The sequence below is a fragment of the Somniosus microcephalus genome, chromosome 3 (assembly GCF_052327205.1).
Source record: "Somniosus microcephalus isolate GS21.2 chromosome 3, FLI_Smic_1.0, whole genome shotgun sequence".
Classification (NCBI taxonomy): domain Eukaryota; kingdom Metazoa; phylum Chordata; class Chondrichthyes; order Squaliformes; family Somniosidae; genus Somniosus; species Somniosus microcephalus.
Genome location: NC_140989.1, coordinates 134,207,659 through 134,232,113, shown reverse-complemented (window position 1 = coordinate 134,232,113; position 24,455 = coordinate 134,207,659). Strand labels below are relative to the sequence as shown.

At 42.2% G+C, this 24,455-nt stretch overlaps 1 protein-coding gene across 5 annotated transcripts in view; it reads right to left on the bottom strand.

The window, feature by feature from the left end:
- The window catches only part of kif16ba (kinesin family member 16Ba), a 290,426-nt gene that overhangs the window by 211,830 nt on the left and 54,141 nt on the right, over positions 1 to 24,455 (bottom strand). For all 5 annotated transcript variants that reach the window (XM_085981640.1, XM_085981641.1, XM_085981643.1 and 2 more), the window contains exons 7-10: positions 14,208 to 14,350; positions 10,364 to 10,532; positions 10,085 to 10,216; positions 5,790 to 5,965 (exon numbers count right to left, since the gene is read on the bottom strand). In XM_085981640.1, the coding sequence (XP_085837766.1) occupies positions 5,790 to 5,965; positions 10,085 to 10,216; positions 10,364 to 10,532; positions 14,208 to 14,350 (620 nt within the window). The remainder of the gene's footprint in view (positions 1 to 5,789; positions 5,966 to 10,084; positions 10,217 to 10,363; positions 10,533 to 14,207; positions 14,351 to 24,455) is intronic.

Below are 24,455 nucleotides of genomic sequence, written 5' to 3'. Positions count from 1 at the left end.
ACAGATTGGGATAAGCAGACTAGCGCCTGTCAGAAAGGTAGTGAATTTCCAGAGTGTGTCTGGGATAGTTTTCTACATTAGTATGTCCTAGAACCAACAAGGGGGCATGCCATATTAGATTTAGTAATGAGTAATGAGCCAGATTTAGTTAACAGCCTAACGGCGCGTGAACATTTACCCAATAGCGATCATAACATGATGGAGTTCAACATAGAGTTTGAAAGGGAGAAACGCGAAACAGCTACTAAGATTCTAGATTTAGGTAAGGCCAACTTCAGCGGGATGAGACAGAGATTGTCCATAGTAAACTGGGCAAATCTGTTAATGGGTAAAACGACAGATGATCAGTGGGGGATGTTCAAAAAGAATTTGTGATATAAAACCACTTTATACCCGAGGGGCAAGAGCTCTACTAGCAAAAAAAAACCAGCCATGAACGACTAAAGAGGCAAGGGACAGCATAAAACTAAATGAACAAGCGTACAAAATTGCAAAAAATAGCACAGATCCTGGTGAATGGGAAAGATACAAGGAACAGCAAAGAGTCACAAAACAGATAGTAAGAGCTACAAAAAGGGAGCATGAAAAGAAACTTGTAAGGGATATCAAAATCAACACAAAGCATTTTTACAATTATATTAGGAAAAAGAGGGTGGTAGGGAGCAATGTTTGCCCCTTAAAAACTGATGTTGGTGATGTTGTCAATGATAATAAGGAAATGGCGAACATGTTGAATAATTATTTTGCATCACTATTTACAGTAGAGGAAGAGGCTAGCATGCCGGAAATCCCTTGGAAACTAATATTGAATCAGGGACAGGGACACAATAAAATTAAGGTAAGTAAAATAGCAGTAATGAAGAAAATAATGGCACTAAAGAGTGACAAATCCCCAGGACCAGATGGTTTCCATCCCAGGGTTTTAAAGGAAGTAGATGAGCACTTTGCAGATGCCCTAACTATAATCTTCCAAAGTTCTCTCGATTCAGGAACCGTTCTTTTAGATTGGAAAATTGTACATGTCACTCCGCTATTTAAGAATGGCGAGAGAGGGAAACCAGGGAATTATAGATCAGTTAGCCTAACATCTGTTGTTGGGAAATTACTAGAATCTATCATTAAGGATGGGGTGACTGAACTGCTTGAAAATTTTCAGTTGATCAGAGTATAGATTTTTAAAATGTAGGTCACGCCTGACAAACCAGATAGAATTTTTTGAAGAGGTGACTAAAGTAGTGGACAGGGGAATGTCTATGGATCTTCCAAACCATCGTAAACACCTCCACCGAAGCATACGAGAGCATGGGCCTTACACTAAACATCCGTAAGACAAAGGTCCTCTACCAACCTGCCCCCACCACACAGTACTGCCCCCCGATTATCAAAATCCACAACAAGGCCTTGGACAACGTGAACCACTTTCCATACCTCGGGAGCCTGTCAACAAGGGCAGACGTCGATGATGAAGTCCAACACTGCCAGTGCAGCCTTCGGTTGCCTGAGGAAGAGTGTGTGTGAAGACCAGGACCTCAAACTCTGCACTAAGCTCATGGTCTACAGGGCAGCAGTGATACCTGCCCTGCTGTATGCCTCAGAGACATGGACCATGTACAGCAGGCACCTCAAAGCACTGGAGAGGTACCACCAACGCTGCCTCCGCAAGATCCTGCAAATCCATTGGCAGGATAGGCGCACCAACGTCAGTGTTCTTGCTCAGGCCAACATCCCCAGCATCGAAGCTCTGACCACGCTCAATCAGCTCCGATGGGCGGGTCACATTGCCCGCATGCCCGATACGAGACTCCCAAAACAAGCGCTCTATTCGGAGGTCCAGCACGGCAAGAGAGCCCCAGGTGGGCAGAGGAAACGCTTCAAGGACACCCTCAAAGCCTCCTTGAAAAAGTGTAACATCCCCACCGACACCTGGGAATCCCTGGCCCAAGACCGCACAAAGTGGAGGAGAAGCATCCGGGAAGGCACCGAACACCGAGTCTCTTCGCTGGGAGCAAGTGGAAGCCAAGCGCAGGCAGCGCAAGGAGCGCACGTCAACCCAAGCACCCCACCCACCCGCTCCCTCAACCACCGTCTGCCCCACCTGTGACAGAGACTGTAGGTCCCGCATTGGACTCATCAGTCACCTGCGACTCATTTTTAATGTGGAAGCAAGTCATCCTCGGTTCCGAGGGACTGCCTAAGAAGGAGGAGAAGAATGGATGTTATTTATATGGACTTCCAGAAGGCATTTGATAAAGTTCCACATAAGAGACTGTTAACAATGGTAGAAGCCCATGGAATTGAAGGTAAATTATTGATCTGGTCAGGAAATTGGCTGAGCGGCAGGAGACAGAGAGTAGGGATAATGGGCAGGTACTCTAACTGGCAGGATGTCACTAGTGGTGTCCCACAGGGATCTTTGTTGCGGCCTCAAATAGAAAGCCATATATCCAAATTTTCCGATGACACAAAGATAGGTGGCATTGTAGATGAAAGCATAAAATTACACAGGGATATCGATAGATTAAGTGAATGGGAAAAACTGTGGCAAATGGATTTCAATGTAGGCAAATGTGAGGTCATCCGCTTTGGACCTAAAAAGGATGGAACAGGGTACTTTCTAAATGGTGAAAAGCTAAAAACAGTGGAGGTCCAAAGAGACTTGGGGATCCAGGTACATAGATCATTAAAATGTCATGAACAGATACAGAAAATAATCAAAAAGGCTAATGGAATGCTTGTCGTTATATCTAGAGGACTAGAATACAAGGGGGGTAGAAGTTATGCTGCAGCTGTACAAAGCCCTGGTTAGACCACACCTGGAGTACTGAGCGCAGTTCTGGGCACCACACCGTAGGAAGGATATATTGGCGTTGGAGGGTTTACCAGAATTATACCCGGATTCCAAGGGTTAAATTACGAGGAGAGATTACACAAATTAGGGTTGTATTCCCTAAAATTTAGATGGTTAAGGAGCGATCTGAATGAAGTTTTCAAGATATTATGAGGAACAGATAGGGTAGATAGAGAGAAACTATTTCCGCTGGTTGGGGAGTCCAGGACTAGGGGGCAGAGTCTAAAAATTAGAGCCAGACCTTTCAGAAGAGAAATTAGGAAACACTTCTACACACGAAGGGTGGTAGAAGTTTGGAACTATCTTCCACAAATGGCAATTGATGCTAGATCAATTGTTAATTTTGAATCTGAGATTGATGGATTTTTGTTAACCAAAGGTATTAAGGGATATGGGCCAAAGACAGGTATATGGAGTTAGGTCGCAGATCAGCCATGATCTCATTGAATGGCGGGACAGGCTCGAGATGCTTAATGGCCTCCTCCTGTTCTTATGATTGTTCCTTCTTGTTCTCCCACCTCCAGAGTCCAGCACATGTCTTCTTTGCAGTGTCCCTTTAAATACTGGCGTTGAAATCGACTCATGTGGGTCATCATCACACCTGCTCAACCTAATTGGTCAGGAAACCCATTGATGCAAATGCAGTGGCTGGGTTAAAAAGCCACTGACAGACGTGCTGCGCTTACTTCCAGATTTCCCGCCTGCTCCCAGTGTGTCGGCAAATAAAAATTCCCCCCAATCAGCGCACCTCTCCTCATTTTCCTCCAGTATATTCCCCCTCTCTCCTCTAAATTCACTGACCATCTGTCCTTCCTAGACCTCCCCTTCCATATTAACTGTCCAACCATACCTAGCCACCTTGTCAGCTCTCGTGGCCTTTCTACTCCCATAGTCTCTGTCACTGACAAGGCCATCTCCAACCACTTCTTTGTATCCCTCACCAATAATATCTCCCACCACCTTCCAACCACAATTCATTCTGGAAAAACTCTCCCCAAATCACTTACAACTGCACTTTCCAAATCCCAACTGCCTAGCCATTGGCCCTCACTTTGTCACAGTACTTCTGCAGCCATCAAGCTGCTTAACCACGCCCTCAAGTATACCGTTGATGCCCTTGTCCCCAGTAAACCTTGACTCTCCCCATCTTGGCCAATCCAGCTGGTATGGTCCCCACCTTCATTCCCTCAAGTCCAAGGGTTGCAGATTTGAGTGTATCTGGCACACAACTAGTTTAGCAATCCATCACCAGATCTGGCTGGTGATTAAAGGCACTATATAAATACAAGTAGCAATAATTGTTGTAAATTACAGGACAATTCCACCATCATCTGTTATACAGTCCTCTTAAAAATATCAGGCATAGAATAAACAGAATCTCTCTAACTCCTGGTTCAAATATGAACGGTTCGCAGATACCTAGTGCTTCCTGAGAGTCATCAGTGATGAGGAATGGTACACTCTTCACATATATAGTGTCAGCACTCCTTGATCAGGGACCAGGAGCAGAGTAAAGCTCCCTCTATTCAGCCTCAATTTTGTCTGGTTTCTGATATCAGAACTATACCCTCTTCTGCGTTGATGTGAACTTTTCACTTTCCCACACTAGTCATTCCTGTGGTCAGTCTGTGCCTCTGTGAATGCCATATTAATTCAAATGTAATACAAACTTGTGCTAAATTATGGCCAGTTAGGTGCTGTGAATTCACATTCAATTTACAATGAGCAAACAAAACAAAACAAAACCATCCTATTTATCAGGGTTCAATATGAACCAAGGCCCAAAGATGAACAGTGTTCTGGCCCAGATTGTTACTCAATTATCCTTTATTAATTGATTCAAAATGATTCAGGATTAAAACTCGAAGATCAGTGGAATGAATCCCTCTCCATTTTTCAGAGTGGAAATTGCCATAGGTTCCAACTTAATCCAGTCACTCTTTGTTGCTCTTAATATAATGTAAAATAGAACAAACTATAGCTCTAATCGCAAGTCAAATTATTCAAAGACCTCCATGCTTTCAGGACATTAGATCCCCACCATTCTACAGAAACTATGCTGGACCTTGCTGCTTAACTAATTGCCTGAGACAGAAATTCTCTCTGGGGTTGCCACACCAGTCATCCCTTTGTAGCCAAAAGTAGTTTCCTGACTCTTTCAATCAGAATTCTAGTAAGATTAACTAGGTAATTTGGATAGTTCAGAATGCATAACACCAAAGGTATTTGCCCAGAGGATATGATATAATATGCATTTTAGTAAAAAGCTGTGAATTTAAAAATATTTACCTAAAATGAACAACTTTAGCATCTCTCCATAGGAATGTTTCACCCTCTGAACCATATTATCAATACAAGTGTTTTTTTTTAAAAACAAACCAAATCTGAGTAGTTTTAATGCATCAATGAATTTAGATGGATTAGGTGCACATTGACGCTACAGATTTGCTACATATTACCGGACTTCTTGTGCTAGCAACCTGCAGTTATGCTCTAAACACACCACTGTTTTTAAATTTCACTCACAATTTAAGCTAAAGCTGGAGAAGAAAACCTTGGCTGCCATCTAGAGGTTTTTAGCTGAAACAAGAAAACTGAAGCCCCTGTATATAAGTCAATTATTAATCATGATCCAGAGTGGATTACATCTAAAAGAAAGTTTCTTAATTAGGTTTATAATTCGACAGAGCTAAAGTCAACTTCATTAATTTCTTGTGGGAAGATCATTAATGTGTCCCTATTATTACTGCAACACCCACACAAGAAAATAACAGCTTCTATAAGCCAAGCTCAACGAGTATAAATGATTTAGCCATTAGTTGTACAACTCAATTAGTCTTTGAGGTTACCATAATGCAATACGGCAATTAAAATTGGGAATCAGGAGCGCTTTCCCAAAAACAAAAATAAATTACCAATCTATCAAAAGATAAAAACTAACCTGATTCCCCTGAGCAAGTAAAGCCTTCAGTCGTGCTATTTCAGCACGTAGCTCACGAATGAGTTTGACATTAGAATCTTCATTAATGGTAGGTTTGTTAATGATGTTTTTGGCTCTGTTTGCATAGCGAAGTGTACTCAATGTTTCTCCATAATTGACATCTGCTGGTGAAATGGCTATCAAAAAAAAATGAAAAATAAAAGTATTGAGCAACCCATAAGATATTCAAAGCATATTATAAGCCATACCTGAACCAAAACATAATTCTTCACAGAACATACAACGGAATGATATACAATTAGTGTGGGTTGACAAAACACAAATTGTTATAATAAAGTTAGATCAGAAAAATTAGGACTAAGTAAATTTGCTTATGTTACTTTCTCAGATTTGCATATGCTGTGCACTATGATATATATTATTAAAGCTTACATAAATTTGGAAGATAACTTAATGAGGAATCCCAGTTTTAAATTTAAAATACACAAATATATTTTACATTTATATATCTCCTTGCTTATGACATGCACTTGCTGTACATATTACTCTTATTTCTGGTGTCAGGCTTTTATAACGAAAACCTGTATGCCAACATGTCACAATGGGAAGCCTATGTAAACATGAATAATAGGGAACAGCACACTTTGCTGAAGATCAAATAGAATCAATCATTCAAAATGCTTTTTGAAAACAAAATTATTCACTACTTAGCCTCAGTAACTGAAACTCAAATGTCCAAAAAGGTTTTAAACAAAAGTAATTCAAAATTGCATATTTCGCAATAAGTAAATTTATCTAAAGTTTGCTTTTGCTTCTTTTAATACTTTCATTAAAGCTTTTACCCAAATGCCTGTCTCTCTCAAAACTTATATTTTTGCCTGGAACGGTGACTGTTAGTTGAAAGCAGATCCTGCAGTCTGAGCATGTGCAGTGTGTACAATTTAAAGGCTGCACCAGTAGCTTTTAGCTCGCCAAGTAATACAATGCTTCTCTCAGTCTTTAACAATTATCTATTTTAACAAAAATTATCTGAAGAAAAGCTAGAGGGCAAATTTCAAAAGGTTTATTCAAATAAAATTTATATTTAGTGTTTTAATAAAACAGAGAGGGGTAGAAACAATGATGACTGTATTTATTACACACTGGTTGTAGATTTTATTGGTTTTGAATTATTATAAATAAATAAGCTACAAACATCACAAAACTCTACAGAGAGAGAGAGATAGACTGAGAAATTGGAAAAAGACACAAAATTGAGGGGGGGGGGGGGGGGGCGCGAACTGGAGAGGGTGATCCCAGGCTGGCAGTGGCCCGCAGTACTTTTGTGGAGTTAGTAGGCGCACTCCTGCTCCACAGAAACAAAAGTATAAAAATGCTACTTATCTTCTAATAGGCGGCCTCCAGCGGTCCATTTAAGGACTGCTGGTTAGGCCGCTGTAGACCTGGAAAAACTGAATGGAGCACCCCGGAGACAAACAAATATTTTTTCTTTCAAGCCTGCTCATTCCAAACAGGTACTGCTCAGCCGCTTCAGTCACATTATGGGTAAGACTTCGAATTTACATAATTTTCTTTTGGCGGGGGGAGGGGTGTGGTTAATGAATCTTGTGCACAGGTCATGCATAGGTTCCCAGCATGTTTATATGTTGGCCGGCCATATTGGGAACTGTTTGGCACAGAGAATGCGGAGTAGGCCTCAGGCTTCTGTGCCCATTAATATGAGGAGCAATTTGCATCAGCACAATGGCACCAGAATTCATTTTAATCAGCCCCAATATGCATTGGATCCCATTAAGGAGAACTCACATCAGAACTCGGTTCTTGCAATTAGGGCACCATCTATAATTTAGGAGTAATGGTCAACATTTGCACTCTTGTATCTCTGATCTACCTAAGCGACTTGGACACAGAAACAAATTGTTTGTTAAATTTCCAGACACCAATAAAATAATGGGAGGAATGAAGGATGCAGTTCATGTGTAAAAGTTTAGAACTATTATAATTGGGAAGACAAATGGGACATGAAATGTAATACTCCCAAATGCAGAGTACTCCAACAACAACAACCTGCATATATTTATATACCACCATTAATGTATTAAAACATCCCAAGGTGCTTCAGAGGGTTGTTATCAAGCAATATTTGACACCGAGCTATGTGGGGAGAAATTAGGACAGGCGACCAAAAGCTTGGTCAGGAGGTGGTTTTAAGGAGCGTCTGAAAAGGAGGAAAGCGAAATAGAGTCAAAGAGGTTTAGGGAGGAGATTCCAGAGCTTAGGACCTAGGCAGCTGAAGGCACGGCCACCAACGGTGGAGCGATGAAAATCGGGAATGCGCAAGAGGCCATAATTGGAGGAGGGCAGAGATCTCGGAAGTCTGGAGGAGGTTACAAAGATAGGTAGGGGTGAAGCCATGGAGGGATTTGAAAACAAGGATGGGGAGGGCTAACAAGGCAAGGGAATACACAATAAATAGTAGGATACTAAGAAGTGTAGAGGAACAGAGGGGTATGTTCACAGATCCCTGAAGGTAGCAGGACAGGTAGATAAAGTGGTTAAGAAGGCATACGGGACGCTTTCCTTTTTTAGCCGAGGCACAGAATACAAGAGCAGGCAGGTTATGCTAGATCTGCATAAAATATGAGTTAGGCCATAGATACTGTGTACAGTTCTGGTCACCACATTACAGAAAAAATGTGATTGCACTAGGGAGGTTGCCAGCATTCGAGAATTTAAAGGTATAAGGAAAGATTGGATAGGCTGGGTTTGTTTTCTTTGGAACAGAGGAGGTTGAGGGGAGACTTAATGGAGGTGTATAAAATTATGAGGGACCTAGAGTGGATAGGAAGGACCTATTTCCCTTAGCAGAGAGGTCAATAATCAGGGGGCATAGATTGAAAGTAATTGGTGGAAGGACTAGAGAGGAGTTAAGGGGAAACTTTTCACCCAGAGGGTGATCTGTAACTTACTGCCTGAAAGGGTAGTAGAGGCAGAAACCTTCATCGTATTTAAAACGTACTTGGGTATGCACTTGAAGTGCCATAACCTACAAGGCTACAGATCAAGAGATGGAAAGTGGGATTAGGCTGGATAGCTCTTTTTCGGCTGGCACAGCACAATGGGCCAAATGGCCTCCTTCTGTGCTGTAAACTTCTATGATTCTATGATTCATCCTGAGGCTTTATAATGCGCTAGTTAGTGCAGATTTGGAGAACTGTGTGAAGTTCTGGTTGCCACATTTGAGGGCAATGGAGAAAAGGGTACAGAAAAGGACAACATAATGATCCTAAGAGCCAAGAGGATCAGCTATCACAAAAGATTAGAGAAACTAAAGCTCCATCTGGATAGAGAAAGGGGATCTAAAACAGATATGTTAAACATTTTTTGATTACGCCTCTGTTAAGCACTTTGGGACATTTTTCTATGTTAAAGGCACTATATAAATGTAAGTTGTTGTTATTAATAAATGGTATAAGCTAGATGAACCCAGAAAAGCATTTCAAGGTTAGTCAAGCAAGTAGGAAATAGGACATAAATTAGTGAACGGTAATGTTAAAAAAAAGTTGTTACGTAAAAAGGGTGATTGGAATATGCAACCTGGTAAGATTGTGAAATCAAAGATATTAAGGGAAATACAACCTTCTGTTTTTATTTCAGATTTCCAGCATCTGCAGTATTTTCTTTTTGCATAAGGGAAATACAACTGCAGTTGAATGCTAAACTGGGTGATTTGGAATTCTAGGAACTAGCTTGACGGGCCAAATGGCCTTAGCCTGTCCATGGCTTTTGCTCAGGTACTTAACCATTAATGGCAATGTGTAGGGAAACTGGTTTTAAGAAGCTGTTCATCCTGGCAGAATAAGGGAGCTGAAGGAAAAACAGCATATGCAGGTTGGGGAATAAAATGACTTTCAGTACAAAGGACTCACACCACAATCTACCAAAATATTTTCTAGGATTCCTAACTCAGAATATATATTTGTTTGTAGCCTCTTGTTCCAGTAGTTGGTTAGACGTATATCAGGGAGTGGGTCCACAAAGAACCCTAGATATTGGTATCTGGAACCAACCTAAATCCTGATCAGGAGGTGCCTAAACCAAGTAAAATTGGCACAGGGTTCACAGCCAACTGACTTTTTTTTAAATTCACTGGTTTACATTTCTCAATGTAATTTATAACCATTTTGATGATTTCTAAAGCAAGCATTCCGTGGTTAGGGCAGTTAATAGGCATAACAATAAAATGAATATGTTGGAACTTGAAATTGTATGCATTATAAAAACTAAAACCTTACTGGCAATCATAATTGTTTTTGAGTTTCCACCAAGGCTGTCTTTCAATAACCAGGTCAAAACAGAGTCTCTGTAAGGCACAAACACTTGTTTCTTCTTTGCTTGAGAATTTGCCCCATCCTGAGACAAGTCAGCTGTGAAAATAAAAAGCAGTTCAATTCATCACTTTTCAAGAACCTCATGGAAATCCAAAGTAATGTCAGTCAGCTGCTTTCAATAAACATTAATTGTTGCTTCCAAAATTAGAAATGGTTTAAGAAAAATTTGAATCAAGAACCTACCCAAAGCAGAAATGACATTTCCCAGCGTGACTAAAGACTTATTTATATTCCCTCCTTCTTTCAATCTTACGCCAGTAGCACCCGTGGCATCTGCTCTTTCACTTCCTGCAAGATCGACCAAGCGGATCTTGCTAATAGTTTCACAAGGCATCTCAGCATCAAATTTAGCCTAGGATTTAAAGTAAAAAACCACCTCATGACCCTCAACAATGATCATTTTATGAAAATAGTTACCTTGTAGAAGCAGCATTTAGATCAATAGTTTTATGCCTAGACATGCAATGAGGCTATTAAATTTTCTATATTAAAATAAAAATTTAAATGCTGTACCACAGTGAAGATACAAGTGTGAAGAAAGCACACTGAAAATTGAAACCGTATTCCCTTACCCACATTTCACAATGGAGGTTGAGATGTCTAAGGGGCCAGGTCAAGTTGACTATTCTGGAGATTTATCAGGGCACAGGGGCTTTGTTTTAGGTACTAATTAAATGATACATGGTCAAAGGACTACCAGATACGAGAGAGCTGGGCAAAGTGTGAAACTGACTTGTTAGCATGGCATATCTGCTGTTACAGAGCATAGCGGCAAACAGGAAAGATGTAAAGACAGTTTAGATTTAACCACTATACATAAAAGATATGGAATGGACTGCCAAGGGAAAGGAGAAAGCTGATTCTTAAATTTGCTGATAGAGAATTAGATTAAGTACATAGAGAAAATAATTGATAGGTATGGAGGTATTGTGGGACTATGATAGTTCCTAGGCACTGGAACTGGCCAGATGGACCTCAGGAATATATGAACTGGAAAAGACAGCTATGTACCATTGTGTTGTTAATCAAAGATGATTGACTTATGACTTCAGAGGCTTTTGGACAATTCAAGTCTAGAGAATAATGCCAAAGACTTGAGTTTTGATTGGAGATCCAAATTATGTGGGCAGATTGGAAATTTGGGCCAGCTATGTACAATATTACATCTTGAAGGTCTATGAGAAACTGTTACATTCAGAAGTCCTGTCACTCATCAAACTTGCCTTAAGAAATATTTCTAAAAATGGTATTTTACCCCCTTGTGGACTGATGTAATTTATAGTTTAAATATTAAATTGTTTTTAAGCATTATGTTTTCAATTATCTAGCAATATCTCACTGCTTCTTGGTATTATTCTGCTAATAAATCTATTATTTTTTAGCCTGTACTCATTAAGCTGCTGCATGGTATTTTCTGCCATTGAGGCAGTCATGAGATTGGGCATCCTACATGATCTCCAGTGGCCAATATTGTAATTAAAGTGTAATTATTAATCTGAGTCTGCTATACCAATTGTAGCATACACAAGATCACAGATTTTGGTTTGTAGTAGAAACCGCTTTTTGTCTGTGAAAAATTAAGAGTTGGGAGGAAAACCCTACCCCATAATAACAACATCTGGCACTCTGTAAAGATTACAAAATTGAAACTATTTATGAACAGAAACTATTAAAGGGTCACATTTAAAATATTATTTGTCGTGCGAGTCTTTCAGAGAAGGGATTTTAAGGATATAAATTATTACATATTCTTTCTTCATTAAGAACCTCTATTATGTGTTTATTTAGAGGCAGAGGAAAAGGCAGCTGTTTGATTGGATACCAATAACTTACATTAATATAGTGCTTTCTAATATAGAAAAATGTCCTAAGGCATCTCACAAACATGATTTATTTTGGTCATGTAGACAAGCTAAGGGACAGAACATTTAAAAGAACGTTATTATCTGTGTAAAGTGTGGTAGACTAGGTCAGATATATATATATATAGCTGGGGAGCCCCGCGTTGCGAGGGCAATTTTGGGGCACGAGGGCAATTTTGGGGCGCTTGGTCTCCCTGCCCCTGTGTGCCCCCCCTCTCCCCGTCATGTCCTCTCCCTGTCCTATCCCTCCCTCCCTCCCCTGTCTCCCCTCGCCCACCCGCTCCCCTCCCCCCCCTGCTCCCGTCTCCCTCCCCTCGCCCACCCCCAGCCCTCCCCTGTCTGTGTCCCTCCCTCCCCTCCCGCGCTCCCCTCTGTCCCTCTCTCCGGCCCCTCCCCCTGCCTACCTGAGGTCCGGTGCCGTTGCCAGAGCGGGAATGCTGAGCGGCGGCCGGCGCCGGGAGCGGGCTCTCGCGGCCGGCGCATGCGCGGTCAGTGCGGCCGGCGCGAGCGCCCCGCGATTTCCAGAGGCTCGCCCGCCCCCGCGATTTCCCGAGGCTCTCCCCCCCCCCCCCCCATTAAATTGTTATTTAATTCCCTAACACATCATTAAAATATTTACCGTAGTTCCCTAACAGAGAAAGTGTGGGGGAAAAAATTGTGAAAAATCAAGATGGCGGCCACTCACCTCGGTTCAGAAGGATAAGGCCCACCCACACACGCACCGATTGGTCGACCGGTCAGGTCACCGAAGCGTAGGATTGGTCAATCGTCGAGTCACTCGACACTCAACTGTAGGAAGACCTCGACGTCACACGGTCGCTAATGAGATGCTAATGAGCGGAACGCTGAACGTTTTTGGGATACCGCGGGCGGGATTTTTGTCCGGCCGAAACGTAAATACGCCTATGACCGGTCCGGAATCGCAAGCTTTCTTTTGAGGCGACACGCGCGTCGGTACGCTCTGTAACTTCCAAACGTATAGAGACCAGGCGGACAGACAGACAGACAGACATCGGGACAGACAGAAGAGCCGCTTTATATATATATAGGTACTTCTGTCTGTCATTCCGTCTGTCTGTCTGTCTGTCTTGAATTAACGCGAAAGTTATAGAGCATACCTACACGTGCGTTACGTCAAAAGAAAGCAGACGATTCCAGAACCGTCCTAAGCCGGCCGGACAAAAATTGTTCGCGCGTTATGCAAAAAACCTTCAAAATTAAACTCTATCTGCTGCTAAGTAGCATTCATTGACCGACATCAAGGTCGACCAATCCTGTGCCGGCACGATTGACCAATCCTACAGTTCAGTCGCCTGATGGTTGGCCAATCGCTGCGTCTGTGGGCGGGACTAATGCTTTTCAACTCAGGCATCGGGCAGCCATTGCTTCATTACTTCCAGCTCAAACTCTGCTAATCCAGCTTTAAAAAAGTTAGTATCTCTTAAAAATTACATAACATTTACCAAAAACGTTTTATAAGTACTTTCACTTTCATCTTTGAAGCTATTAAAAAAGGTAGAAATGTTGCCCGGCAGCAGATTCACACAGGGACAGACAGACAGGCCCCAAAGCCTGGGACTCGATTTAAACCGCCCGACCCAAAACAGCCCTGGCAAAGCTGGGCTCCCCCAGCTAGTTGTACAATAATTTGGTTAATAACAGCACTTAGCCTTGGTATTCTTTATTCTTAACACAGGAAAAAATATACCCTTTCATGACAATTTAGCAAATTCTTAACCCAATGAACTTTTGCAATTTTAAATGACATTGGAGGACTTAAGATTCAAACAATACATTGAATAAGATCTAAAGGATACTTAAAACTGAAAAGACAGAAAATTATTTTGAAATACAACTTCATAACTTAATTATGGCTATTGCAATTAAATTTGGTTGAAAGTTGTCATTCACTAAAATGTAGAATGCGCAACCAGGCGAGTTCAGATTACACTTTGCCCTTAAGGCAATTCCAGTAACTGTCACATGTGCAATACTAATTACTACAGAGCACTATTAAAATGCTTTCGTCTTCCAACTTCATTAATGTAATCTACAGTACTTAGTTCTCTTTAGTGTCTCAAGAGTAACAACCGACAGCTATTCCTTCAGGCTGACAAGATACTTGATAAAACTGAACCTATTAAGGTTGTTTTCGGACCACTCACCTGAGTGAAGTTGATGGTGAAAATGGCATGGGAACGACTGCTGACATCATTCATCCCTGTGGCAGCTGTAGTTCGATTGATGTTTCCAGCTTCCATAAGTTCTTCCACATCAGTGTAATTCTGCACCAAGTGCTTTGATAAATCTGAATGTATATAAAGTAAGGATGCTTAAGAATCTCTTCTCATGCTCCATTTATTTTATAAGCAGATGGTTAATAAACCCAGTTCTCTTGTTACCAATTGTGACCCTTGTATATTATGGGGCAGATTCAGCAAAAAGCTTAACTGCACATGTGAAGATTCACAGAGGCAAAATTCCTCCCAAGTCAAATTGCTGGCCCATGTAGGAGGTCAAATGCATTACATAGCATCATAGAATGATACAGCACAGGAGGCCATTTGGCCCATTGTGTCTGTGCCAGCTCTTTGAAAGAACTATCCAAATAGTCCCACTCCCCTACTCTTTCCCCATAGCCCTGTAAATTTTTCCTTTTCAAGCATATATCCAATTCCCCTTTTGAAAGTTACTGTTGAATCTGCTTCCACCACCTTTTCAGGCAGTGCATTCCAGATCACAACAACTCGCTGCATAAATAAATTCTCATCATCTCGCCTCTGGTTCTTTTGACAATTATCTTAAATTTTAAATACGGACCCTCCTGCCAGTGGAAACAGCGTCTCCTTATTTATTCTATGATAAATGCATTACAGTAACAATTGAAGCCTCCTCTATTTGTACAACATGGACAATTGATCAGACTTGGGTTGAATATATCAGCAATAATACTCAGTGTCTCACTAAATTGATTTCTGATTACAACATTGGAATATATTAGCAGACCTCCCACAGAGACACTCACAGTAAGTCAGATGCTTTACAAGGACTGGAGCTTTATATCATGTAATGCACAATGTATTCTGCTGTTGCTAAGTTGAAGCTGAATTTCTTTGATGTCATCAAGTCTAACTGCTATTAAGCAGATACTCGGTGAGGTCAGTGTTTAATTTTTTTTCCAAGTACAGTTCATAACCTGGTTCTCTTTCTATTTCTGATAAGATCAGTCAGAAATTACAGACATTCTGCCTCTTGTCCATTTGAGGTATTTGCAATTTATGGAGGATTTTGTACATTCCAAATGACTACTTTTATTTTGACTTTTTAAGTGTGACAGAAATGTGCTAGACATAGTTTTTATTGTAGCGTATTTTCCCATGCAATTGCTCATGCTAGAGACGAGTGTTTACTACGTAATGCACAAGCTATTATTCTGCTGGTATGGTGAAGCGGCGTCCCTTTAAGACCATAAAAAGAACGCCACGATAAATTTAGAGTTCACCTTTGGTCATTCAAAGTTCAATTGCTGTTTGGCCAAAGATCTTTGGACATTGGAAGGTGCTGGTCCGTTTCAGGCTTCAATTCAGAAGCATGTAGCATGTTCTAAGTTTTTCTCAAAACTTATATTTTTAACCCTCTTTTATGGTATGTTCCAGCTTGTTTTGAAATCATTTGGAAAAGCAAACTCAATTACTATTTGAGCCCAAGCAAAGACACGCTTCGATTGCTGTACAGATTGCTTGAGAATCATGCCGATATATACTGGGAAATTCCCCACAAGTGCACAAGCTTAGCCTGCAGCATGCTGGGAATAAAGTGTAGTTGTTAACTCTCCAACTGAGACATTAATTGCTCTGGGAAGATTATTAATTCAAACCGTACGACTTCAGAAAGGTTCAGACCTCTGAGTAAAAACACTAATGAAGGGATATGAAGGCACAAAAATAGTTTTATAGATAAGATTAGTCATGTCAATATGAATTATGTAATCTTATGTTTTTGTTATGTTATAAACCTTGTTAATATTTTTACTGGTATGTGGTCAGCAAACTGAAGAAAAGATGGGCTGTCAAAATATTTTTGAACAATTTGATTAGTTTAGCTTCTGCTCTTCTATTGGTAGATTTTACTTGCTGCGCATACTTCATTTGCTCCTTTGAGATTTCTTACCTAGAGCAGGACAACATCCAGGCTTGGGCCGACAAGACAGGTAACATTCACACAGGTGCCAAAAAATCACCATCTCCAACATTAAAAAGTCTAAACACCTTCCCTAACCTTCAATGGCATATTCATTGTCAACATCAATATTTGGGGGGGAGGGAGGGGGGACAGGCACCAATGACCAGAAGCTTAACAAGACCAGCCATATCAAAGTCATGGCTACAAGAGCATGGCAGAGACTGGATACTCTGCAACAAATGGTTCATTTCCTGGACCCTCAAAGCCTCTCCACAATCTACAAGCAGAAATCAGAAGTAAGATGGATTACTCACCAGTTACCTGAATGATTGCAGACACAGCTCTAAAGAAGCTCAGCGCCATCCAGGACAAATCAGTTTGCTTGACTAGCACTCCTGCCACTGTACTTAATATCCAGCTCCTCCACCCCTGGCACACTGTGGCTACAATGTATACTATCTACAGGATGCACTGCAGCAACTCACCAAGGTGACTATGACAGCAACATCCTGCCCTGCAACCTTTACCACCGTAATGTTGTGGGAACACCATCATCTCCAAATCACAAACCGTCATGACCTGGGCATATACAGGAAACTTTGAGTTATCCGGAGACGAACCGTCCGGCAAGCTCGAGCCACCGGCAAAAATCAGGAGCCGTTTTTTATTCTTTTCGTTTCTTTGCTTTTTTTTTCCCCCAGTCAAGCACTGCAAGGTCTGTAGCTATAGCAACAGCTTCAGCTACAGACGCTTGCAGCTGCAGCCGAGTGTTAGGAAGCTGTTGCAAAGCAAGTGTTTGTTGTCAGATACGGAGATGAAAATCGCCGTATCTTTCAACATTAACTCTGGAGTGTCCGGCAGTTTTGAGGGAACGGCAGCAGCTCGGTCCCGTCGGTGCCGGATAGCACAAAGTTTCCTGTATCATTGTTTCTTCATTGTCACTGGGTCAATATTTTTCAATTCCCTACCCAACACCACAGTGGGAGCACCATCATCACAAGGACTACAGTGGTTCAAGAAAGTGTCCCACCACCACCTTTTCTGGGCAACTAGGAATGGGCAAAGAAATGTGGTCTTGACAGCATCGCCTACACCCCAAGAAAATTTTTTTTTTTTTTTTTTTAAGTTTTATTTTGTTGCTGTTTTATAAGTATGAAATTTGGACTAATCAAAAAGTATTTAGCCAAAGTTTGATCCAATCAAAATCTATGTCAAAGTGTAATACAGAAAGTGTAATGTGACAGTACTGCTGCAAACTTCTTTCCCTCAAGATGTTCATCCCTCTCCCCCAGAATAGCACAGCACACATCCACCCCCCTGCGTCACTCCTAGCCAACTCAAGTTTGCTGACCACTTGCTCTTTCCCTTCCTCCTGGATAGCCTTGCCCTGCCCACCTCCACCTGCTCCAGCTTGCCTACCACCTTGCTGTGTATCACTTTCTTTAAAAAAGGTATGAGATAAAAATAGAGTGCATAAGTAAAGGAATATATAAATCAAGGATACTGACTTAACAGCTTTCATAGATAATAATGGGCAGGGTCTCGGAATTCGATCCTCAGAATGTTGGTAAAAAATTCTGAAGTATTTATGCAATAAAAACAGAATTTGAATTGTTCAGTTACCATAAATCAATAATCCTAATAATATTGTGCATTACATAGCATAATGTTATGTATTGTGTGTTCTATTGTGTGTTCTCCTCCCACCCTCACAGGAGATAAATGGTTGGGTATTCTCTCGGTTAAGTTTAGCTCTCTTTGTTCGGAACTTTCCAGAGCTTCCTTTCCTTCCAATAAAGCACTTCATGTTTGAATCTCTGAGTTCTGAGTCCTAAATTGTGTCTAGGTAGAAAGGTACCGACACAGCAAGTGGCAACGAGGAGCGGATGAATCTGCGTACGTTACGGGTGCAGTGAGTAAACAGAAAATTTAATTTGAAACATGAGATGGCTACTATATTAGGAAAAAATCGGTGATTTTGATGAAAATGTGGAGCAATGGAGCGCATATACGGAACGTTTTGACTATTTTGTATTGGTGAATGCGGTGGCAAATGAAAAGGTCGTGCCTACCTTTTTGAGTGTAATCGGGCCGAAGACTTTCAATTTACCTCGCAGCCTCGTGCAGCCAGATAAGCCAGGAACTAAAACATATAAGCAACTAGTGGAAATTCTTGGAGCACATTTTTCACCAAAACCTCTGGTTATTGCTGAGAGATTTTGATTTCACAAACGGAATCAAGAGGGGGAATCAGTGACGATGTTTATTGCTGCTTTAAAAAGGTTGTCTGAACACTGCCAGTTCAAGGAGGTGCTGAATGACACCATTAGAGACAGACTTGTGTGTGGTCTGCAAAATGCAGCCACACTGAAGCGCCTTCTTACTGAGGACAGCCTTACTCTTGAAAAGGCCATTGAAGTTAGTGTCTCCATGGAGATGGCGGAAAAGGAGGCTCACCAGTTGAGTTCAACAGGGAGAGTTCACAAGGTGTCGTCTGAGCCTAAAGGTGCGCGGAACGGCACATGTTACCGTTGTGGGAAAACAGGCCATCACGCTAATGACTGCTGGTGTACGGAGCTGGAATGCCAAAATTGTGGCAAAAAGGGTCACATTGAACGCGCCTGTAGAGGTAAAAAAAGAACAGACAGAGCTGGAAAGCATGGAAGCAAAATGTCTGTATTTGGACAAGGGAGGAAAAAGAGTGTTCATTCAGTGCAGTATGATGGAACAAGCAAAACAGAGGGGAGCAACACCTCTGAGGAGGAAGAGGTGCACATACTGACGGTTGCAGGTGGTTCAAATGGCTACTGGGTGTCACCACTGGTGGAGGGACAATCAGTGCGGATGGAGGTGGACACAGGCGCGGCTGTGTCCCTTGTTTCAGACACTGTCTACAACAAAATGCTAAAGCATCTTACCCTTCAGCCAACAAACATTGTGCTAAAGACGTATACCGGCGAACCTGTGGCCATGAGAGGCATCATTGAGGTGACAGCTAAATTGATTGGAGAGACTGCAAAACTGCCACTATATGTGGTAAAGGGAAATTACCCATCGCTATTGGGACGTGCGTGGCTAGAGAAAATCACGCTGGACAGGCCTGCAGTCCGCATGATGTCAAAAGGGGAGTCAGGTCTGACTGCAGTGTTAAACAAACATGCAGAACTCTTCAATGGGGAACTTGGGAGCATGAAAAAGATCAGCGTGAGACTGGACATTAAACCTGACAGCAAGCCGAAGTTTCACAAAGCCCGACATGTACCCTATGCAATTAGGCCAAAAGTTGAGGCTAACTTGAAGGCCTTAGTCGAGAATGGAGTCCTGGAGCCTGTGAGCGTGAGCAAATGGGCCACACCCATTGTTCCTGTCCTGAAAAAGGATGGATCTGTTCGAATCTGTGGGGATTTTAAAGTGACTATTAACCCGGTGCTGTCTGTGGAACAGTACCCTCTTCCCCTCATTGATGATCTTTTTACGGGCCTGGCCGGAGGGCAAAAGTTCAGCAAAATAGACTTATGCCAGGCTTATCTACAAATGCATGTCGATGACAAATCAAAGGAGCTGCTGACAATTGTGACACACAAGGGGCTATACAGGTACTGCCGCCTTCCGTTTGGAATTACGTCGGCCCCTGCTCTATTCCAAAGGGCAATGGATCAGATTTTGAGTGGACTGCCAGGAGTCCAGTGCTACCTGGACAACATCCTTGTCACTGGGACAAATGAGGAGGATCATCTTCTGAACTTGGATGCGACACTACAACGACTGAAAGAGTACGGACTCAGAGTTCGTAAAGACAAATGTGAATTCTTTCAGTCTTCAGTTGTGATTGATTGTGATTGACGCTACTGGCCTGCATAAGGCACCGCCAAAGGTCAAGGCGATCGTGGAGGCCCCAGCACCCCAGAATGTGAGCCAGTTACGTTCATTTCTGGGGCTACTTAACTACTATGGGAAGTTTATTCCAGACTTAGCAACATTGCTGAAGCCGTTACATCAGTTACTATGTCAAGCCAAAACATGTTCCCCATGTCAAAGGGTCCGGAATGTTCCACAGCTGGCAACCCTACACCCCTGGGATTGGCCTGCAGAAGTGTGGCAGCGAGTACATGTGGACTTCGCCGGTCCTTTCGAAGGGAAGAGGTTTATGGTGGTTGTGGACGCTCGTAGCAAGTGGCCGGAGGTCGCTGTGATGAGGTCTACCACGGCAGAGAAAACAATTGAGAAACTTGGTGAGATGTTCAGCCGTTATGGCTCAACGGAACAACTCGTAAGTGACAACGGTCCACAATTTGTATCACAGGAGTTTGCAACCTTCCTGCATGTGAATGGTGTCCAACACATCAGGTCTGCGCCCTATCATCCCTCTACTAACGGCCAGGCAGAAAGGTTCGTGCAAACTTTGAAGCACGCCTTGAAGGCATCGCAAGGTCAGGGCTCAATCCACCAATGTCTGAACAGCTTCCTGTTGTCCTACAGGAACGAGCCGCATGCCACAACCAAAACTTCCCCCGCTTCGCTCATGATGAAGAGGCAGTTGCGGACAAGTTTTGACTTACTCAAACCTCCAAGGGCAGAGCAGGTTGTCCATCGTCAACAACAAGCTCAAGTTGAAGAGAGAGAGAAAAGAGCCAAGGAGAGATGGTTTCATCCGGGAGAGCACGTCCTAGATCGAAACTACAACACTGGACCGAAATGGGTTCCTGTTACGGTGATCGCGCAGACGGGCCCTGTGTCTTACACGGTTGAGACTGCTGAGGACGTCGTCTGGAGAAGACACACAGATCAACTGTTGCTAGGAGCAGAGACAGCCACAGAGGCTCCAACGGCTGGTTGGCCTGAACTGTTTCCAAATGATACCGCAAACCAGCATCCTTTGCCATAGTGCTCTTCTCCAACAGAGGAAGTCAAAGAGACTGTTCCACCTGTGCAAACTCCTGACTTTCAACTGACACAGGCACCTTCTCCATCCAGGCCTGTGTCAATGCCTACTGCTGTGGAAGCCAGCGATGACCGCCGGTATCCTGTCAGAGAGCGGTGGCCTCCAAGACGTTTGGATCTGTAGGCTTAGTGACTGGGGCAGAATAAACCCCAGGGTAAAGTCAGGGTTTGAGGCAGTCTACCTCTACCCTAGGTTCGTTGAGTGTATTGAAAGTAACTTACCTATTGAGGAATAATGTGGACCTTCCATTTAAGAGGGGAGGAAATGTTATGTATTGTGTGTTCTATTGTGTGTTCTCCTCCCACCTGTGGTGGCGCTGTCACAGGAGATAAATGGTTGGGTATTCTCTCGGTTAAGTTTAGCTCTCTTTGTTCGGAACTTTCCAGAACTTCTTTTCCTTCCAATAAAGCACTTCATGTTTGAATCTCTGAGTTGAGAGTCCTAAATTGTGTCTAGGTAGAAAGGTACCGACACAACACATAACATCCATTTCGTGCCAAAACAATCCTGGTCATTCACAATATGGAAAATCAGCAATGTTAATTCCAGATCCACATGAATCAAGTATCCAGCACTGTAATGCTGTTACAGTTACACCATATTTATAAAGATATTGGGCCAGAAATTCAGGTCCCCACGGGTGAGTACGTGCTGGGTACTCATGCGTAGGGTCAACGAAAGTGCCGGTTTCGTGCATGCGCGGGAAACCGGAACTTCCATTCCCTTCAAGGAAGGGGTTCACAGGTCGAATGCGTGCGCCGGAGAGGCAGCGAGTATGCCTGGAACTTCCGTTTTTTTTTTTTTTTTTTTTTAAATATACAGGTTTCTTCGGGAGGGTAAGTCTCCAGCAGCTACGCTTTTAAAAAGCAGTCGCAAGGCCTGCTTTTAACAAGGTAAGTGGTGAATTAAGTAAAATTAAAACATTTTTTCCACAGGTTTATTATTTTTAAATACTTTAAAGAAAGGCAAGTTTATTTTTAGCCCAGTTAAAAACTAATTAATTTTTTCAAAAATTTAAATTACTGTTTAAAAGTTATTTTATGTAATTTATAGTTATTTTATATTTAAAAATGTGATTTTTAATAAAAAATTGAAGTTTTAGTTATTTTTTGGATCTTCCTGTCAAATCTATGAATAGAGATTCCCTGCTACGATTGGCTCTCCATGGCCCACGTGATCCCAAGGGACGCTTCGAATTAACTGCGCCCCTGGGATACGCAAGCACTGCGCGCCGGCAGTTGGAGCAGGCCCAGGATCGGAATCCCACACGGGCCCACAGCACAACGACCAGCGCACTAGGCAAGTGCAGGTCGGGGGCTTGCACCCACGGGAAGCCTCCGACACGAATTTCTGGCCCATTATGGAGGAGGTGGGGTAAAAGGAAGAGGGAGACAAAGAGTGCCCGGCATTCCTATACATTACAATTGACAAACAATAAAACATTGGGCCAGAATTTTCAATGGGTATGATGGCGAGAGTACACAGTCATGCCGCCTTTGAAATGGACCGCAAGTTCGGAATTTCCACATGTGCCCAATCCCGAACTTGCGATCTGTCTAATTACGACTTGACAAATCATCTGCTCCACCTTGGAAATCCCAATTGCTGGCCCAGAATTGGGCTATCAGCTGCCCAGCAATTACATACGAAAATTTTACAGCTGATGCAAACAAGCACAGGGTCTGTTTGCATCAGCGTAAGGGGATACCTCAAAAAGGTCCAAAGCATCATTTGGGATGTATTTAGCATTTATAAAAGTGAAATTGTTAAGTTTGTTTTGTCTACATACTTTATTGAAATCCTGATGTTGAAACTTGGTGCTGTCATTTTGCCAGTTTTTGTGTGTGGGGCAATCTGAATTCAAATCGATACTAAATCCCAAATAAAGAACGAAATGTTAAACCTAACTATATATTTAGATCTTATTTCCTGACATTAAAGCTTTTAAAGTCACCATACGGTGCTGTTGTTATTGACTGTGCCCGTTCTGTGAGTGGATTCAGCAGGTCAGGTGCCAGTCTGCACCCTCCTTTCTCTTCTGTCGCTTTATTCCCCCTTGTATTAGTTATCATGTCCAACTTAACACTAACTTTATTCCCCTATGTACTAGTTATCATATCCCATTGAACAATTAACTGTAAAAGCCTGATGCTGGTTCAACTTTCATATTGACTGGACTAATCAAATTGGGCATGGCAGCATTGAGGAAGAGTTCATAAGAGTGTATTAGGGACGGGTTCCTTGAGCAGTATGTAACTGAACCAACCAGGGGGCAGGCAATCTTAGATCTGGTCCTGTGTAATGAGACAGGATTAATAAAAAATGTCCTAGTAAAGGATCCCCTTGGAATGAGTGACCATAATATGGTTGAATTCCAAATTCAGTTTGAGGGTGAGAGAGTTGGATCTCAAACCAGCGTACTAAGCTTAAATAAAGGAGACTATGAAGGTATGAGAGTAGAATTGACTAAAGTGGACTGGGAAAACAGATTAAAGTGTAAGACGGTACAAGAGCAGTGGTCTACATTCAAGGAGATATTTCACATCTTTCAAGATATATTCCACTGAGGAAAAAGGGGAGTAAAAGAAAAGACAGCCATCCGTGGCTTAGTAAAGTAATAAAGGATAGTATTCGACTGAAAACAAGGGCATATAAATTAGCCAAATCTAGTGGGAGGATAGAAGATTGGGAAGCATTTAAAAGCCAGCAAACAATAACTAAAAGATTAATTAAGAAAGGGAAGATAGATTATGAAAGTAAACCAGCAAAAAATATAAAAACAGATAGCAAGAGTTTCTACAGCTATATAAAAAGAAAAAGGGTGGCAAAAGTGAACGTTGGTCCCTTAGAGGATGGGACTGGGAAACTAGTGGTGGGGAACATGGAGATGGCAAAGACGCTGAACAAATATTTTGTATCAGTCTTTACAGTAGAGGACACTAAAAATATCCCAACACTGGACAAACAGGGGGCAATTGGGGGGGGGGGGGGGGGGGGGAGGAGCTAAACACGATTAAAATCACTAAGGAGATGGTACTCAGTAAAATAATTGGACTTAAGGCGGATAAATCCCCTGGACCTGATGGCCTACATCCTAGGGTCTTGAGAGAAGTGGCGGTAGGGATTGTGCATGCATTGGTGATCATTTTCCAGAACTCCCTGGACTCAGGAAAGGTCCTGGCAGATTGGAAAACTGCTAATGTAACACCCTTATTTAAGAAGGGAAGTAGACAAAAAGCTGGAAACTATAGACCAGTTAGCCTAACATCTGTGGTTGGCAAAATATTGG